This window comes from Plenodomus lingam, assembly GCF_022343315.1.
Source record: "Plenodomus lingam strain CAN1 chromosome Unknown contig_21, whole genome shotgun sequence".
NCBI classification, from domain to species: Eukaryota; Fungi; Ascomycota; class Dothideomycetes; order Pleosporales; family Leptosphaeriaceae; genus Plenodomus; species Plenodomus lingam.
The window spans coordinates 186,798-205,960 of NW_027093938.1; the positions used below are offsets into that span (position 1 = coordinate 186,798).

At 52.0% G+C, this 19,163-nt stretch overlaps 7 protein-coding genes across 7 annotated transcripts; 5 read left to right on the forward strand and 2 right to left on the reverse strand.

Moving 5' to 3' along the window:
• Positions 1–540, forward strand: IAQ61_005008 (uncharacterized protein; the record flags this gene model as incomplete). The annotated part of the gene is made up of 1 exon (XM_066096596.1): positions 1–540. One exon carries the CDS (start codon positions 1–3, stop codon positions 538–540), a length of 540 nt encoding a protein of 179 aa, XP_065953291.1.
• A 160-nt stretch (positions 541–700) lies between these two features.
• GLD1_1 (mitochondrial glycerol dehydrogenase Gld1) lies at positions 701–2,101 on the reverse strand (the record flags this gene model as incomplete). The annotated part of the gene is made up of 4 exons (XM_066096597.1): positions 701–1,547; positions 1,741–1,754; positions 1,810–1,897; positions 1,953–2,101. The coding sequence occupies 4 exons, from the start codon at positions 2,099–2,101 to the stop codon at positions 701–703; spliced, it is 1,098 nt and encodes a 365-aa protein (XP_065953292.1).
• Positions 2,102–2,691: 590 nt separating this feature from the next.
• IAQ61_005010 (uncharacterized protein) lies at positions 2,692–3,754 on the forward strand (the record flags this gene model as incomplete). The annotated part of the gene is made up of 3 exons (XM_066096598.1): positions 2,692–2,892; positions 2,951–3,424; positions 3,482–3,754. 3 exons carry the CDS (start codon positions 2,692–2,694, stop codon positions 3,752–3,754), a joined length of 948 nt encoding a protein of 315 aa, XP_065953293.1.
• Positions 3,755–4,270: 516 nt separating this feature from the next.
• IAQ61_005011 (uncharacterized protein) lies at positions 4,271–4,465 on the forward strand (the record flags this gene model as incomplete). The annotated part of the gene is made up of 1 exon (XM_066096599.1): positions 4,271–4,465. One exon carries the CDS (start codon positions 4,271–4,273, stop codon positions 4,463–4,465), a length of 195 nt encoding a protein of 64 aa, XP_065953294.1.
• Positions 4,466–6,746: 2,281 nt separating this feature from the next.
• On the forward strand, positions 6,747–7,577 carry IAQ61_005012 (uncharacterized protein; the record flags this gene model as incomplete). Its single annotated transcript, XM_066096600.1, has 1 exon — positions 6,747–7,577. One exon carries the CDS (start codon positions 6,747–6,749, stop codon positions 7,575–7,577), a length of 831 nt encoding a protein of 276 aa, XP_065953295.1.
• An 881-nt stretch (positions 7,578–8,458) lies between these two features.
• Positions 8,459–14,172, forward strand: IAQ61_005013 (uncharacterized protein; the record flags this gene model as incomplete). Its single annotated transcript, XM_066096601.1, has 5 exons — positions 8,459–11,557; positions 11,604–11,834; positions 11,880–12,164; positions 12,210–13,238; positions 13,288–14,172. The coding sequence occupies 5 exons, from the start codon at positions 8,459–8,461 to the stop codon at positions 14,170–14,172; spliced, it is 5,529 nt and encodes a 1,842-aa protein (XP_065953296.1).
• A 241-nt stretch (positions 14,173–14,413) lies between these two features.
• IAQ61_005014 (uncharacterized protein) lies at positions 14,414–18,588 on the reverse strand (the record flags this gene model as incomplete). Its single annotated transcript, XM_066096602.1, has 6 exons — positions 14,414–15,229; positions 15,283–15,636; positions 15,687–16,687; positions 16,734–17,063; positions 17,125–18,524; positions 18,581–18,588. 6 exons carry the CDS (start codon positions 18,586–18,588, stop codon positions 14,414–14,416), a joined length of 3,909 nt encoding a protein of 1,302 aa, XP_065953297.1.
• Between the last annotated feature and the right edge of the window lie 575 nt (positions 18,589–19,163).

Below are 19,163 nucleotides of genomic sequence, written 5' to 3' on the forward strand. Positions count from 1 at the left end.
ATGAGGGCGTGCCTTGCTGCCTTGTCCCTCGTGATCATCTGCACATTCAGGGCCAGAATCGCAAATATTTCGAACAGCTCTTCGGGTAGCATCAGACCCCACCTCTTATTCCCCGATTCTATTGGCATTGGCGATACATCCGCTCCTCTGGCATACCGTAACCCCAAAATACCATCCATCGCCTTCTTCGATGACGACTATGTCAGTTCCGCAGACGGGACGACATACACCACAAAAGGCGGTGCACTGATGTGCGGTCTGACGGGGAGCGATACCACTGCTGGTGTGCTTCTCAAGGACACTCGTAACCCGCCATCCGCAGCGAGTGTATGGGACAGTGATCTCAAACAGGAGCTTGCATCGTGGTACTGGCACGACATCATTCCCAATTCGTACGGATGTAAGATGGATGAGCACTGGCGTATTGCCTCTGCTTTGCAGTCGATGGGCCTGAGTGCAAAGTCAGCGGAGCAGGGCGGAGATAATAAGTGCTACAGGATAGAGCGTTCCATGTCCAGGATGCGCCTTTGGTGCTGCTAGAACGATGAACGCATAGACTTATGAAATGGAAAGGATTGACTAGTGTTTCAAAGTAAAGCTCATTGCAGAGTCCCTCTTAATCCTATGTTTCACCTTTTAGTTTTATTCTCCTCAAGTTGTGCAAGACATAACTCGAATTCTCCCCTAATACTTTGTATATCTACACAATGACCTTGTTGGGTGCCTCCTGCTCTTCCGGCTCATCGAAGATGTTAATGCTCCAGCGAGGTTTGTTCGCAGTGTAAGGTACATTGTATCGTCTCCTGCCCTGATGCTCATCAGAGAACTTTTGAATAGCGGCAACATCCTCTTCCGACAACTCAATCTCCTTGAAGTTCTCAGCAATACGGGAGGGTGTGACAGACTTGGGAATGACAGAGTGTCCGCCAACCTGACTCCAAGCCAAGATGACCTGGGCAGGTGTGGCTCCCTTCTTTTCTGCGATAGCTTTGACTTCTGGGCGCGTGATGAGGAGGGGAATGTTGAAGAAGTTGTTACCAAAGGCAGAATAGGCAGTAATGTGAATGTTCTTCTCCTTGGCGTAGGCGATGAGCTCTTTGCTCGGGAGGATGGGGTGGCGTTCAATTTGGTTTACGGCGGGCACTAGTCCTGTCTTTTCGACAAGAGCCTTCAGATTTTGGTATGTGAAGTTCGAGACACCAACTGAGCGGACCTTGCTCTTGGGCAGCTTGTTCATGGCTTTCCATGTCTCGCTGTTGGGAATTGAGTTGTCGATGTTGACTTCGTTGGGGTCTGAGCTGGCTGGGAAAAGATCGGAATGCGGGTCCTTGCCGGGGCCGAAGTTGACGGGCCAGTGAATGAGGTACAAATCAAGGTAGTCAAGCTCAAGCTCGGCTAGAGTGTCATCGAGGGCAGCCTCGACGTGGGCGGGGTCATGCTGTGTGTTCCAGAGCTTGGATGTGATGAAGATGTCCTCTCGCTTAAGACCGGGGATGTCCTTGAAGGCACGTTTGATACCTTGAGCGACCTCCTTTTGGTTCTCATAGCTGTGATTGGTGGAAAATCTCGTTAGCCAGCTTTCTTGAACAGTTGGTGCAAGACATGGCCCATAGGACTGAACGGGGCGAATAGTAGGAATTGGGAGCTCAGGATCGGCTCTTGAAGCCTGAAACCGCTGATAGAGTGTGTGTCGGAACAATTCGTGCCATGGTCTAAACACGCGTGGGGACTCTTACGTACATCTTTGCAAGATCCTGTTCACGAAGCAAAGGTTAGTAGTGCATCAAACTCGGAATAGATGAACCGTACCAGATGTCGGTAGCCGATCTTCAAGGCCTCGTAGACGCCATTGCCAACCTCACCAGGAGCGGCTTGCCATGTGCCATAGCCCAATTGACTGTGTGGGTGTGTAAGTCCAAGCTCAAAGTACGTTGAGCAGAAGGAAGACTGACGGGATCTTGTGGCCGGTGTTGAGGGTGACGGTCTTGCCTGAAGACATTCTGAAGAATAAGTAAGGTTTGAACGGTTGGAATCTATAGCGAGGTATGTTGGTGTTGGGTCGGAGCCCGTTGAGCAGGCAGTTTCTAGTTAAGTATCTCATCGCATGTCCGCTCGGCCATAACGCCGGCCGGGAGGCCCTTTGTAGCCATTGAAGCCGTCAAAAATTGTTCCTTGGCGTGGCATGGTGGGGGCCCAATCCGCGCAGAACAGTGACCATTACGGTGTTGATTGGGATGGATTGCACGGCCGACAGATGGCGGGATAATTGTGTGCTTTGGCGACGAGGAGATACCCCGCTGGCCTCATTTGACCCAGTCCTTTGTGGCGTAGTGGGGCATAGAATCGGTGCGAAGACTACCGAGAGACCCCCCTCCATCAACGCTCGATATCGATGTCGATGTCGCTGTCGATGTCGATATCGGCTTGGAGCTTGTCGGAGTGGTTGTGCACTCTGAACAGTCTGAAGCGGTCTTCTCAGCATCGCGTATTCAAGACAGCGTTGCCGTCACTCAGGTGGGTGGAAACAACCGCAGTAGTGGCCAGTTGACAGCATGTGAAGTCACCTGACAGGTCACCTGATACAGTACATTTGAGATTACCCCGCAACACGAGAGAGCGCGTTGGTTTCGCGTCGTGCTACCTACATCTTCATCTCATCTTCAGCTCATCACAAGTCTGATACCCGAGAAGATGGCACCCTCCGTGTTACCAGCCCAGTCAGTTTCTGTGCCGTCTACTTCTGGTCACTCGAAGCAGCTGGTCCCGCGATGCGAAACCGACGATGCTAAGGAGAAGACGCCACTTCAGGCCATCTCTCAGGGCGTCTGTCTTCCTGGCATTCCGCTCTTCTCTTCGTTCGATAAGCAACGCGCATGGATTCTCTCGCACATGGTATTCGCAAGCATCTGTCCTGGCTTGATGAGACGTCTAGTAGTTGATAGTTGGCTAGGCTGGCGCGTTTAGAGTCTTCTCCAGACATGGTCTGACCGAGGGCATGAGCGGCCACATCAGTGTACGCGATCCAGAGAACCCACACACCTTCTGGACCAATCCTCTCGGCAAGCACTTTGGCCTACTCAAGGCGTCTGATATGGTCCTTGTTGACTATGATGGTCATGTGGTCGGAGGCAATACAAGCAGGCCGGCCAACGCTGCAGGCTTCCTTATACATTCAGCTGTGCACAAAGCACGCCCGGATGTGAATGCTGCATGCCACTGCCATGGCAAGGCGGGCAAAGCCTGGAGTGCTTTTGCTCGTCCTCTGGAGATGCTTAATCAAGACGTGTGCTACTTTTACGGCGATGCGCAGGCTGTTTACGACGACTTTGGCGGTGTTGTTTTTAGCGAGGAAGAGGGCCTCCGACTGGCCAGCGCATTGGGGTCAAAGGGAAAGGGCATAATTCTGAGGAATCATGGACTATTGGTGAGCAAACGACTGGTCTCTAGAGAATTATCTCGTGTTCGGGCTAACTGAATATAGACGGTGGGAGGTACTGTCGATGAAGCTGCTTTCCTTTACACGCTCATGGAACGCTCCTGCGAAGTCCAGCTCATGGTCGAGGCAGCAGCTGCCCATGGCGTTCCCAAGATTTTGGTCGACGATGATGCGGCCGCATACACGTTCAAGATGAGCAGTGACGCTGAAAGTCTGTATTGGGAGTTCCAACCGGATTTGGAGTATGAGCATGCCCTAAGCGATGGCGCTTTTGAACTTTCCCCCGGTGCTCTAGGGATCTGGCAAGGTCATCAATAAACCCTGAGCACTTCAACTGTGAGTTGGTTGAACTCATGAAAAGCGCCTTCCGCTCGCATCGTGACGACCTCCCTAATGCGCCTTAAAAGCCCCTTCTAGCTGATAATGTCCATATCGTATTCCCTCGTCGCGTCACCTCTCTTTCCATTCTATTCACCAAGCAACGAATCCATTCACTGTCATCCCCTGTCATAGACTCTTTCGCGTCATATTTATTTATAACCTCGTACTGCTTACGGGTTTCCACTGTCGTTCACGTCTTCTGCACAGCATGTCAGCTCGAACAGACACAACATCAAATCAGCAAGGGTTGAAAGATGCTTAGGAAACGAAAGCGACCATTGGAAAATGTGTCTGGCGTTCATCCTCCGAACGTCCTTGATAGCTTCAGAGGGGACAAGCAGGCCGCCACTGTTGTTCATACAAACCAACCGCATCATCGGGATTCACTCTCTGTTTCGTCAGAAACGCCCAGTGACGACCCCTGTGATGATACAGACGATCTCATTCCCGAAAATGCCGCCTGCCAGCTCTTCGAAGAACACCTCCTTCACCCCAAGACGAATCGAGGTAAAAGGAGTCTGGACAGGGGAACGCATCAATGAAGTTCGGCGTCACACCAGTGTGCGCGCGGTCAAGAAAACACTAGAAAGAGCTGGGCGTCACTGCAAGAAGGCAATGAAGGCGGCAGCTCGCGAGGCCACAGAATAGCATGGGCGGGTAATATGGAACCAGCGGACGAAGCAGTTGAACACAGTGAAACTACAAGGCCGACTTGGCTCGACAGCCCAATGAGGTGCCGTTGGCTATGGGAAGTGATAATTTTCCTCGCCACAATGGACTAATCGTCCTCGCCCTTACTAGGGTACCTTGACCGCCTAGCAAATTAGTACTTGGCGCTGTGTATCTTACGTGAAAACATATATAAGTAAGCATAAATACCTAGGGTTTAGGGTATCCAGAGTAAGGGTGCAGTAGGGTGAGGGTTAGTATAGAGTATGGGATATAGAATATATAAAAAACGTGCTCCCCCTTCCTTAGTAAGATGTATTACATTCACTGCTAAGCCACTAATACTATAGCTATACCTAGATAGGAAGGGCAAGGACAATTAGCAACTCCCGTTAGCTATTGGAGAATTAGTTTGAAGCCAAGGAAGATGAGCTCTACCCTGGCGCTCATCGTTTGATTCGTTAGACTTGGCGTAAGATCTGGTGCATGATTGTTTATGGTCCCGTTTCTTGGCTCCAACAAATGCTGAAAGCTGATACGTTGTGGGCGGCAAAGAATAAATAATATAACAAAAGAGCAAGCTTTCCTGGTCAATAAAGAATTTGGTCCTTGAAAGAAGACTTTTGTTCTGGCGGTGGATCGGCGCACATTTGCAATGCGCCATAGTTGAAAATCTCACGCTGAGCTGAGCAATACGATTATTAATCCTTGGTGGAGTGCCCGTGTCTGTTGGCTTTCAATTTTCAACGAGTGTCGATTTGTGCATGTTCCTACGCCAATACTCTAGCCAAGAAAATGAAAGTTCTCGCCCACGAGATCTCTACTCTCCTACAGTAAGTAAGTATATGGTCTTCGCTTTGGTCTACTTCTATATCATGATGTATTTTCTCAGCAAGATTGGTTCTATGTCTTCTTGTCGTTGATATACTAGCATGAATTTCCCGTTATTTGCCTCAAGTTAGCGCTTGATGGGCACTCCACATTCTGCATACATACTGTACAGGTACCCATTACCTACCATACGCCAACGCCAAGATCTCCAAGCATCGCAATCCATGTCTTTAGACTTCAAGTTATTGATGTTTAGCCAAAGTCTTGTTTATCAACCCATTGAATTTCGGCCGATTCCTGTTTCATGATTTCTCAGAATTGCTGCGATAGCCCTGTTGGCTGCAGCGTCCTTTCTAGCCTGCTTTGGTACCGGTACAGGAGTCGAGATCGATAAGCTGCTATCTCAAACATCCCCGACTGTGGACCTGGCTTGCATGCAAAAGTCATTGCACTTTGCATGTGCAAGCTTGTTTTCCTGTTACAGGAGCGGCATCGGTAGATTTCCGCCGACATTATAAAATGACGCTCTGCCACTTACGGTAGGAGTAAAATATGAACATACTGCTTGGGGAGTCCAGTTATCTCTTGCTGGAGTGAAGTTATCGCGATAGATCGCACCAGGGCGTGTGTAAACGCATCCAGTGCATGTTAACTCCGTAGAGTTATGAACCGATAGATAGCTGAGTACCGTACGAGGTAGCTAGCCGACACCGGTAGATGGGCTTACGAGACGGTTCGGGCCAGAAAGTTACGACTTCCAGATGTACTGTTATCCGTAGCGGACCGAGTACCCGTGTCCAAAAGTCGGTTCCGCAGTCTCGGTCCGTGGACGTGTTGATTGTGGAAAGAAATGTGGACTGTACTGATTCACCTACACATGCCTACCTCCATACTCCAAGGTCGACGTCGCTGTCTCGGCGGGCTCAGCCCCTGGTCGGCCAAACTTCTAACGCTATCCAGTAAGCCGCCGAGCTAAGACGACCGAACGCCAATAAACAGGGCGGAGCCGATCTTGTATCTCTTGGCAACGAGACCTTTGCAATGAAACCCAAGGACTACCCTTTAACATCATGGTCTCCAGCGCCGCACTGACAGCATGTCCGTATCTCCTTTAGCTTGGCCATGCTACCGCCACGACTCTATGCATGTCCCGTCACATTCTATACGTGCACAATAGGCTGCTTGGCAAGCGTGCCTAGATCACGAAGGCAAAAGCACTCGACATGGTACAGTTTTCATTCTCAAGACCTTGGCAATGTGTGGAGTCATCTTCAAGGGCTCTGTGCGGGACAGGGTGTTCATGATCCTGGAGGCGGCAGCCATTTGGCAGCTTGTATAAAAGCCTGCGCGCCCAAGAAGAAATCATGCCATCCAAACTTCACTTCAAACTTATTCTACAATTACTTTCTTTTCCCCCACACTCGCTACCATGTTTTTCAAGTCATTCGCTCTGGCCGCTATCCTTGCGCCCGTTGCTCTGGCATGTCCAGATCACTCCAACAACAAACCCATGCCCCTGGGAAAACGTACAACACTTGCTGAGGTAGAAGGCAAGAAGGAAAAGAGCGACTGGACCTATGAAGCCTCGTACGACTGGGGCAAAGTCAACAAGGACTACCGTATGTGTCAGATAGGAACTCATCAGTCCCCTATACCGCTAGCTATGGGCAATGGTCTCGCACAGAGCCACGTTCCGAGATTCGACTACAATGGATCTGTGAAGGGGACCTTCTTCAACACTGGATATGGTCCTGGTTTTACTGTCCATCATGAAGACAATGACTGGACCCGGCACCCAAGCATAACCTACGATAACGAGACCGTCTACCTCAAGGGCTTGCACGTCCACACCCCAGCCGATCACACGGTTGGGGGGCACCGCAGCAAAGCCGAGATCCATTTCGTCCATGTTGACGCCGAGGGGAACGAAGCCGCTGTGCTGGCCATCCGGATCGACCCGGGTCAAGCGAACAACCAGTTCTTCCAGCAATTGCCCCCCATGATCGAATTGGACAAGGTTGGCGAGGAAGAGTCTTGCGAGCTGAATCTGACGCTTGCTCTGGATGCTGTGCTACACTTCAACGAATTCTGGACATACGAGGGTAGTCTGACAAGCCCACCTTGCACCGAGGGAATTAGGTGGTTTGTCGCACGCCAGATCATGTTCACTTCTGTCAAAGAGATGCAAGACATCCTTGGGGCGAGTTCATACAGTGCCCGCAGTGAACAAGCAGTCTGGCAGCATCGCATTAACGTGTAAGGATCAGTTGTGTCGTCTTGGCCTTGGGTCGGCCGGCGTGGTAGTTATTCGTCCATCGGCACTCCTCTCCGGTAATTTGACCTACCGTTGTTGCAAGACAGCTCCTCTTTTAAAAAAAAATCAAAAATCAAAAATTCCCCCACTTCCTTCCCGCCACCCCTTTAATCCCCCGTATTTCCCGAATCCCGAGAATATAATCTTTGGTATGTTCCGTAGACTAAACAATAGTGCTGACGTTTAGTGGAGGTTGGGATGTGGTCTTGGCCAAGCCACTCACGGCGCGACCTGGCTAGGCATTAATGTCGAATCGTTTTTAGACAAGCTTTGTGCTGTGCAACGCGTCAGGAGAGGTTCTTACAGCCCGCCTTTCGCCTGTATTGTGCGCGCATGTTAGCCGCTGTACTTGCCACCTAATGTATGGTACCTAATCAGGTACGGTTTTGAAACCACTATCATGTTAGGTACCTATAGGTGAACCTGAGCGCACACTCGCAGCAGCGGGCATCTTGGCGTACCGGTATATTAGCATGATTGAGATGCATTTGTACTTGTGAGTTAGGTAGGTAGAGCATGTGAGCTATACTCTGGCATCAGTGGCATCAGACCAGCATAGTGCTATCTACCTACCATGGTATGCCACCGGTATGGTGCATGTCAAGTATGCAATGATTTGTTGGGGAAGACGTTGCGCTGTGAAGGCGGCTAGAGGCTGGAGGATATGTACAGGCTGGGGCCATTCAGTACACACCCTAAGACAGGCTTACCACAGTACAGCTATGCTAGCCAATGAAAGCGGATTACATAATGTCGGTCGAGCCAGGCAGATCACGTGCTCTCGGAGGTCCGCACTTGAGCCCTGGGGGCTGCTCTGGAATTCCTAGATGGCGCTAAGCTTCATTGGTCCCGAAATCTTGGCCGACCAAAAAAAAAATATCGGCCCAACGCCTCTACCTGCAAGCCTCACAACCGTGTTCAACAGCACATCATCTCGACTCGCCTCGGAAACCCTCGCGCTCCGTAGCATCCCGTATGGCTCCTGGGACCGCCCCTCCTTCCACCTGAAGCTTTGCGCGCCCCTTCTCGTTCACCCCGTAAGCACAATGGCAACCGCGCTCCAGAAGCAGCTTGCGGCTATCGCCGTATCAAGCACCCACCAGTTGGACCTCCGCGCGCAAAAGGCAGCCCATGGCAAATCGCTGCTATTCGAGCCCAAGGTCGCCGCTTCACAGTCGTTTGATCAGCTCTACCTCATATGCCACGAGGGCTACCGGGACCTCTGCGCGCTGGACCCGCGCTTCCTACACTTCTCCAAGAGCCTGTTCAGCGAACAGAGCAAAGTGGAAGACCGTACGCACATGACCGCGGCCGACAATGCCAAACTCGATACTGTCATCGACGCCTTCCTCACTCTCATCGCCCCGCGTCTGCTGCTTCGGCCCGCAGAGAAGGCGCTCGAGTGGCTTGTCCGTCGCTTCAAGGTGCACGAGTACAATACCGAATGCCTCGTCCTCACCTACCTGCCCTACCACAACACCCCGCAGTTCCTCGCCCTCCTCTCCATACTCTCGCCCCACCCGCAACCTGCCCTGCGCTTCCTCTTCCCCTACATCCAGTCGCCGACTAATCCACCCCGCCGTACCATTGCATACACCGCCATCACCACCCTGACCTTCTTCAGGGCATACCAGTCCCATGTCACCAAGGTCGTCAAGGCGGGCCACCAGTACGCCCACATGCTGTCCTTCTGGTCCAGCATTACGGTCGAGGCTGTTTTTGGTATCCTCAACAACTCCAGCACTGGCAGGCGCGATGTACAGGACCAGAAGATGGAGGAGCTTGTTTTGGAAGTCCTGCCCGTTCTCAACAACTGCATGAGGGCCAAGCATGGGGCTGAGACAGTGACGGCCTGCTATGCTATCGTTGTCATCCTCGTCACTCAGGCCAAGGTGGGCGACAAGGTTCTAGATGGACTCATGGAAGCTGTGCTTCTCGCGCATGACGATTCATCCTTGATCGAGTGTCTGGCATGCTTGGCCATGATTGCTGGAGAACGTACAACGGCACAGATCCCGGACAAGGTCTATCGACGGCTGCTCAAGATACCGCAATTGTGCTCGAAACTGGCCTTGGTATCACAACAGTGTCACGTCGAACGGCTGGCGTTGGGTTGTGCGCTTGGTGCTCTTTCAGGTGTTGCTCGCTCTGAAGAGAGTCGCAGTACACTCGATGAACTCCTTGAATCTCGACTGCTCAGCGAGTCAAAGACCCAAATCGTACTGTCGACTCTCCTTCAGCTGCTCGGAAAGAGCCAGCCAGGCTCTGAAGAGCATGCGGAACTGCTGGGGTTTACAACACACTTGACGGAAATGAAGCAGCTAATTGGTGTGCTCTCTGATACGGCAAAGCAAAGCAATTTTGATATGGAATCTCTGGGCATACTCGCCACACCATCCTCTGAAGTTGCGAAGATTGATGCTACGGATTCGGAGGACGAACTGATGTTGGACCCAGAAGACAACAGCACCATTGACAAAGATCTATACATCGATTCACCGACCGTATCCGTTACGAGTTTCTTGGCTATCAAGTCTGACGCTGATTTCGCCAGTGTCGCAGAGGCTTTCGAGAAGGCAGTCTCTGTCAAGCAAACAAAACATTACTTGCAATCGAAGGCGCTTTGCCACAATGAGGCAGCCGAAAATCCATTATACCTGTCGTTTCTAGCCCGCATATGGAGCAGTCGACGTACCATCCCCGTACGACTTGCTGCTTTGCAAGCTACCAAGTCTGCTGTTGAGCAGGTCCATAATGCACGAGCGCTACAGAACCTACTGCCATACTTGGTGCATGCGCTCACTGATCCATCTTCCCTTATTAGACGTTCGGCCGCTGCATGCGTTGCTACAATCTCTGGGATGTCCTCTGCGACACCAAAAGAGAATATATCGGGCATTCCTAATTTCTACGGCGATATGTCGAAGACGCTCACTCTTTTAAAGCAAGAGGAAGTCTCCACGTTACTAATGTCAATCATCAGGCCAATCCTAGAGGAGTGTGTCATGGATTCTCACTTCATCATTCCTGCCATACGAGACTCGCTCGAAGGCTCACAAACGTCTAAATCCCATCCCAAGCATGCTGTTAAAGCACAGCAGCGAACCTCGATCCTCTCCTTCTTTGCCAGGCATGCCGGTCTAACACCACTTCTCAATGTAAGATTGAGTCTATTGCCGATGTTTGCATTCATGGGTAAGATTTCCGACACGGTTCGCATCACTACTGTGCTACCATTTGTCCAAGAGTGGTGCAGTTTGCCAAGTGCTGAAGTGACTATGCGTTGCGAGGCAAATGGGGGATTATCGCTTGGAGATGCAGACCGCGCACACCTCGCTGTGCTATTGCCCAAGGATTCGAGGAGTGCTCAACTACTACAAGAAATCATTTCTGGCGCCCATAACCAGGACAGATCACTATTGGCAAATGCTGCCTTTGACCGAATCGCTGCTCTATGGTTGAACTTCAGATCCGAAATCAGACTCGCACTGGCTCAATCGATGTTGGATCTTTCATTCAGCGAGAAAAACCAAGAATTTAACAGAGTATGTCGGGAACGGGCCTTTGAAACCTTGCGAAGTGTGCCCTTGGATTCTGCGACTCTCGTCACTTTACTGGAAAGTGTTCCTTCTGTCGTACAGATGCCTGAAGGCCCCCCGGCCAAGAAGCGCCGACGGACCAGCAGAAATGAAATGGCCCGTGTGGAACTTTCTTCTCAAGATGAGCTTCAGCGCCTGCTACGTAAGCTCACGTTCGTACTGGAGCTGATTGAAGGTTCAAATCCAGGGAGGCACCCAGCCTTGTTCCAAAATCTCTTTACAGTGTTTGGCGAACTGCAACCGCTCAAGCAACAATCTGGCTCTGAACTTGTGTACCTACAAAGCATGATTCTGGGATCTTTGGCCCCTATAGTCGACACTCTTAAGGCATGTATTTTTATCGGCATTTGCTTTCATGGTCTAACTGTTGCAGACGCAATCAGATACAGCCGGTTATCAATCGGCAGTTCGCGCAGATTTGCTCATCGATTGCATACGGCACTCTCCCAGCCCACAGGTGCAAAATAGTGCGCTGCTTCTCATCGCCAATCTAGCTTCATGGGTACCTGATCTAATCCTGCACAATCTCATGCCGATCTTCACATTCATCGGATCAACTCTACTGCGGCAGCAGGATGAGTACTCGGCTCAAGTAGTGGACAAGGTATGTTATCGCATCTACATGAAGACCTAGGACTAATTTGTCTAGACCATCTCACGTGTCGTGCCTCAATTGGCAGCTTCCCTTCGATCCAAGCATAAAAATTTCCTTACAGGAGTTTCCGATCTTTTGCTTAGCTTCACCGCAGCCTTCGAGCACATTCCGTCGCACCGACGGTTGAAGTTATTCTCGGAGCTTGCTCGCACCCTCGGCCCAGAGGATGCATTGTCTGCCATCGTTGCACTACTTGCCGATCGTCATCAGAGTAATAAAACACATCGCAAATTCAGTACGGATCTATTGCTCGCTTTCGATCCTATTCACACTCTTGATGTAAGTCTCCCCTTGGACTGATGTGACTGAAGCTAACCCATCTAGGCTTTCAGAGGATTCCTCGACCTCGTGATCGATGCTGCTGCACCTAAGCGCAAGGTCGCTGACACGCTCTTCGGACTCAACGAGAAACAGCCTGCGCAGATTGAATCTGCGATTCGAAATCTTCTTTCCTGTCTCACAGATCTTGCCACGGAGGACCGACTACGTGCCCATGTTACCCGGGCGTTCCGAAGAAGAGATGATACCAGTAGGCCGCGTGAAGTCTTCGCGAGCATCGTGGAAGCGACAATTCAGTTATCAAGAAAGGTCGCTTCATCGCCTAAATTGTACGAAGCATGCAGTCGTGTGCTTGCCAAGTGCTTGGATCTCCTCCCTACTTCTGATCTCGTCCAGTCGGCCGCCCTTCTTCTTGAGAACCGAGACTCGCAAGTACAAGTTGCAGCGGTTAGAGCCGTTGAAGTACGCGCAGGGACCGCCGTTCAGAATGACCGAAAATCTGTACAAGCCTTGTTATCGTTCTTACCAAGCGTAGAACGTCTCCTGCAAGAGTCGCCAGATATGGAGGCCAAGATCATCTCTGTCAGCTGTATCGATCGCATCATCGAGCGCTTCGGTAAGAAGGATCTCAAAGCCATCGCTTCTGTCGCACAGTCTATTTCTGGATCACAGGCTCTATCCAGCAGTGATGATAGAGTGCGCGTACTATCTCTGCTTTGCCTCACTTCTGTATTTGATGTACTCGAAGACGAGGCGATATCTTTGCTGCCCAAGATCTTGCCTACCGCCTTTGAATACTTATCTCAAGCAGTCGGCCAAGAGAAATCTGGCCTGCATAACGCTGTGTTTACTCTTCTATCGAATATTGTCGAGAGACTTGGGTACATGTTCTCTCGAGACTATTTGGTCACCGCGTTGCAGCTCTCTCATCGCTCTGCTTCAGCTAGCCTCGAGAACACATGCGATGAAAGCCGGCTAGGCTTCTACCAGAGTATATCGGAACACCTGAGTGCACAAGAGGTCTTTGTTGCTATCAAGGGTACATGGCAACACGCGGTCTCTCAAGGGTTCAATGTAAGTTTCGACCTTCTTCATATGAGCTACAACACTGACAAATCTGTAGGCATCATTGGAACATCTTGAACTGCTTCGTTCTACTATCAACAGTCAAACAAAAGCCAAGCTCATCAAAGCCAGCTCTACTCTGTTTAGTCTTCTTCTCCAGATTTTCCGTCTACGCGAGGTGACTGGCCCGCAGAGTGATGGCCAGTTTGACGAAGAGGAACTCGAGCAATTGGACGACACACTTGTCGACTCCGTCGTTGCCATGGTTCTCAAGCTCAACGATGCAACATTCCGACCCTTCTTCATCCAGCTTGTCGACCAAGAGGGTCCCCAGCGTTCCATCACCTTCTACAAGTTCCTCGCCGTCTTCTTCGACAAGTTCAAATCCATCGTCACCACCTACTCGAGCTACCTAATCGACCACATCGCCAAGACCCTCGTTTGGCTCGCAACCGCAGACTCAGAGCCCAACCTCCGCCGCGCCCTCCTCACCGCCCTCCAAAAATCCTTTCAACACGACCAAGACGGCTTTTGGCAAGCTCCCTCGCATTTCGGCACCATCATGCCCCCTTTACTCGCCTTGCTCACCCTCCCTTCTGCCGCTACTTCTACTCCCTCACACAATACCAACAACGCAATTCCAACAATCACGGACCTCGCCGCTGCCTCGTCGTCGTCGATTGATAATCACCGCGAAATGAATGCGATTTTACTGCGCTACATGCGCTCAGATGCTCCGCATACCCGTCTGGCAACCGTCCTGTGCCAGCAGAGTCTGACGAGCAGGCTGGGCGAGGAGTGGCTGGGCTTGCTTCCGGAGATGCTGCCGTTTATTAGTGAGTTGAGGGAGGATGATGATGAGATGGTTGAGCGGGAGACGCAGAGGTGGATTTCGGGTGTCGAGGAGGTGTTGGGTGAGAGTTTGGAGGGAATGTTGCAGTAGTGGGTCGGTGGGTGGGATTCGTTTTGTCGGGAGTTTTGGATTGGAGATTTGGAATCTTGGTTCTTGCGGGATCTCCAAGTGGTCTTTGCATGTGAGCATGCAACGGAAAAAGTCTGGTTGCATGTTTCGACTCTATTTGTTTCAAAGTTGTGGACAAGTGTGATGAAGAAAAAACCACGAGGCCTAGCTAGGTAGTTATCCAACTCTATATACACTACTGACTACATGCACAACACCCTTGTCAAAAGATATCCTCCAAGCCCGCATCAGGCCACTTGGCCTCGCCTCTAGCCACCTTGTCCCTAATCTTCCAATACTCGTGATTAAATTCCCAAAACTCCTCTCCCGTCGTCGGACACGTCAACTTTGTGAACCAGCGGGGCACAAACTCTTCTCCGCGCGCCTCTCGCTGTCGCCGCGTTGCCCGCTGCTTCTCCTCGACCCGGTTCTTCTCCGTGGCCGCCAAATCGTACTCGCCGTCCTCCATGGCGCGCTGGTCCGGCCGGAGTCGGGTGTCGGTGGGCGCGACAATGGGCCGGAGTTTGTCGGGAATGGCGTTGAGGGTGATGACAAAAGGGGTGAGATTGAAGGGGATGCCAGTCGGTCGTTCGTGTGCCTGCCAGACCAGGAAAGCCTTGTTGTCCTCGTGCTTGGACTTGGCGGCTGCTGATCTCTCGATATCGGCGTCTTCGTAGCCGGGGGTATATCTAGCGTAAATCTTGTCGTTCCAGCGACCGCCAATGGACCAGCAGACGTGGCCTTTTGCATCCAGCACTTTACCAACCACCTGGAAGGCAGACGAGGCTTTCCAGCCGCGCTGCTTGAAATCTAGGTGGCAGACCTCGCCTGTAGTGTGGTTTCGAATCTCCATGGGTCCATAGTTATCAATCATCGGGTTACCAGTGATGATGCCGACAACGGATGACGTAACCTTTTTCCAAGTGTACATTTCCTCCTTTCCTCCTTCAGACGTGGGGCGGAGACGTAGAAACCAAGTACCAAGCGGGTTGACCTCGAACGACTTTCCGTAAAATTTAGATCTGACGGCGGATTCACCCTAAGAGTAGAGTTAATAACATGAGCTATCATGGATATCGCAAAGTGACGTACATAATAATCCCACTTCTTCGACTCGGCGTATGCTGCGCCAATCGGTGGATGATGACTGACTTGCTCAATGAAGAAACGATAGCCCTTGTCAGGTCTCGCGTACTCGTACGTCTCGGCAAGAAGGGGGTTAAAGGGCTTCGCGACCCGGCCTATCGTCGAGGCATACTCGGATGCAGCAAATGCAGCAACATACAACAAACGTTCGGTGGAGTCGGAGCGCTCTGCAGCTGTGTCGAGCAAGTCGGTGTATTCCATGTCCTCCGCCACACGTTGTAACAGAGACGTCGGTTCGTTGAAAGAGACAGGAAGGGTCATTTTTGACATGTCCTTGCCAATCATAGACTTGAGAATACCCTGTCGTCTTGTTAGTTGGCTGCGACAGTAGCCTCGCTGCCCATACATACCCAAAGTGAAATCTTAGGCCTGTTATCGGCGTCCATGGCAAGCTTTTTACGAGGACCGTCTTCGTACCCAGCCCATGCGGTAGCGATTTCGGAATATCTTTGTTCAAAGATGTCTTCTGTAGAAGCCGGGTCCTTTTTCTCGTCGACAGCTGGTGCCGCAGTGGGCATCTCCACTACCTCGACCTCACCAGCGCCAATTGCATCGAAGAATTCGTCGTCGTTTTCCGACTCTGATTCGGAGATCTCGGCAGCAATGTCCGCAAAGGTGGCTTTCCTCTTGACCTTGCTAATAGACTTTGGCTTGTTCGTAACCTCGTCTTGATGCTCGGCCTCTTCGGCGGCCTCTACAAATTTCTCTTCGCCGTCTCCCGCATCTTTTTCAGGAGCGTCCATTTCAAAGTCTTCCAAAAATTCTTTCAACGCCTTTTTAGTTTTGCGTCTTTTTTGCTCAGATTCGCCCATCCTATTCTCCAACTCCTCTTGCTCCTTGGCAACCTGTGCCATGCTCTCTTCCCACATGCGTCGCACATTGGCCTCGCGATCTAGGCGGTATTGCCAGTAGGCATCGCGGTCTCGTGAGATGCGAAGTAAGTCACCGAGCAGTCCTTTCAGATTACTGATGGCTGACTCATACGAAGCAAACGCCTGTAACATCAACGGATCCGAAATCTGCAAGTTGGGTGACCTGCTCTTCTCAATTTGGAGAGCCGCGGAGACAGAGCTGAGGAGATCAAGCTGCAGTTTAGCAGACTGGGCGGTGATGTTGAAGGCATCTTTACTGTGGGGCTTGACTTCGCGACTACTACTATCATCAGCAAAGTCATCCTCTTCATCTTCATCGTCGCCAGCGATCGTGTTTGTTCCCATGTGGCTGACCCTGCGGCCTAATTCTTGTCCATTCATGCTCGGTTCATAGGTACTTCCAGGCTCCTCGGTCAGACTGACAGCTGTACGAGACGACGTATTATCGACACTGGGAACGGGGACTCCGAGCGTATTGACTATTTCGGTTAGCGAATGGCGTGGCAAAGAAGACGACGGGCTTACCAGGAGCAAGACTCTTGGAGTTTGCCATTTTGGAGCTAGTGAGACTGGTAGAGTCTCCTTCCTGTCGTATCTGTGCCATCTTGGCCTGCTTCAAAGTCTCTTGATCTTGTGTTGCGCGCCTCTCCTCTTCGCGGGCCTCATCTTTGGCCCACTGGATGGCGTTGTTCAGAGCCCAATACCATCGCTTGGCTTCGACCTGGTGGTTTGCCTTGAGATGATACTTGACAGAGGACTTGCCTTGAATTTCAAACCGTTGCTTGTCCTGGGGATCCATGTACAGCTTCGCAATACGCATGTTGACGGCACCGCGACAGGCAGACCCAATGTCATCTGTTACGTCCGAGTTAGCGTGTGACCTTGTCGGCCTGGGGATGACACAGCATCTAGTTACCCTGGTGCTTGTAGTAGCTCAAGACGCCATCTTCCAGGACGAACCAGCGCAGCTTGTAGCCAGTGGTATAATTCGTCCACTTCTTAAGATAGCCCTTCATTTCCCGGGATTCCTTGGCACCCATGCCACTGTCCGTAGCAGCGGCGCCTGGCTGTCCACCGGCCAAAATTGTCTTCTCCTGTATGCCACGCTGGGCCGCAGCGGCAGCGGGCGATCGCTTCAAGATGGCGCGCGTGCGATCGTCCTTGGTGTAGTCCTGGGGCAGCTTGCCCTTGCGATCTCGACGAAAGGGGTCGGCACCGTTGAGCAGCAGCAGCTGGGCCAGCTTGACATCCTTCTTCTTAGCGGCCTCGTGTAAGAGCGTGCCACCGGCATCGATGACGATGGGGTCTGTGGCGAACTCGCCGCCGTTGATGTCGAGTGTGCTCTTAATCCGCTCGTCCTGCAGTGTCTTCTCCAGAGCCTCGAGGTCGCCCGAAGCAACCATGTGTTGTATGCGCTTGACATTGGTGTCGATGAAGATGGAGCGGGACAACTGCAGCTGCTGGAAGATGTCTGGGGTGCGGGCTAGGTCGAGCGGGGTGTGGCCGCTGTAATTGGTCATGGAGTCGTTGATGCCGGGCTGGTCGAGCAGCATGCGTACAACAGGGGCGCGGCCGAGGGTGGCGGCGAGGTGGAGGGGTGTGTTGCCATCGCGGTCGCGGCCGTTGATGTCGATGGGCGAGTCAGGCGTGGCTGTGGCATTGGACAGGACGAATTCGATGACGGGCACCTCTGCACACTGCACTGCGAGGTGCAGGATTGAGGTGCCTTCGGTGCGGGCGCTGGGCAACTGCAGCGACGAGCGCCTGTCGTCGCCATCGGACGGGGCTGAGGCCGGGGCGGTTTGGTCACGTATGGCGCGCGAGATGGCGGCGGTATCGCCATTACGCAGCGACTCGAAGACGCGAAACAGGCGGACGGACTGCTCAATGGACGAGGCCTTGGGCGTGGACGAGCTTGGGGAGGCCTGGTGGTGGTGTTGGTGGCTCGCAGATGCGGGGCTCAAGCTGTCCTGGGTCGTATTCAGGCTCGCCATGGTGACGTTGGGCCCGGCCGCCATCGACAGGTGCGCACTCTTTTTGGAGAGGCTGCGATGGTGCACCGCAGACTTGTGCGACTGCGAGGACGACGAGGCCAAGTGTGCTGTTGGCTGCGAGTTGAGCGATGCGGCCGAAGAGGTCGGTGGGGAATTCTCGTTGGTGCTGGCATTCGTGTTGGTGTTGGTGTTGGGGTTGGGGTTGGTGTTGATGCTCGTGCTTGTGCTGGCCTCTACTGGCGATGAAGGATACGTGACGTCGTTCTTGGACGACACTCGCGAAAGGAGGTTCTTCACCGTCCCTGACTTGGACCGCTTGTGCCTATCGACCAACAATCAGCCGCTATTTACCGTGTCTCTGCCCACGACTGAACTTGCCCTTCCATGGTGGGCGTGATTGGTGGCGGACGACCCCCCTTCCCCTACCCCAAGCGATGGGGCACAGCACCTAGATATGTATGTCAGACGGGGCGTGTGTTGTGTATGTATCTCTCTATGTAGAGTAGGCTCGCTGGATATGGTCTGGTGATTTAGGTAACACCAGGAAAAACAGGATGCCAGAAGTCACAGTCAGCACAGTTTAAAAAAAATAGAGAGAAAGTGTGTGTGTGTGTGTGTGTGTGTGTGTGTGTGAACTAGAGGGTTAGAGGATGACGGCCTGTGTGGTATTCCAAGGACTCGAGCGAACAGTAGCGGGGGGGGGGGGGAGGGCGGTGGTGGGGGAGTAGGGCATGGGCTCCGACGGCATTGGCTCCAGCGAATCACGAGATAGCAACATGCTATACTCTAGTAGAGATAGGTGGTAGATACTCTAGACACCTGCACATACACAGCAATGAAGCATTCATCCATGATCATTGGACGGGCCATGCCATGCAAGCCATGCAGTCTTCTACTCAGGTAGGAGTAGCACCATAGGTACACAAACACCCATATCCTAATACTACCCTACGCTTCCAAC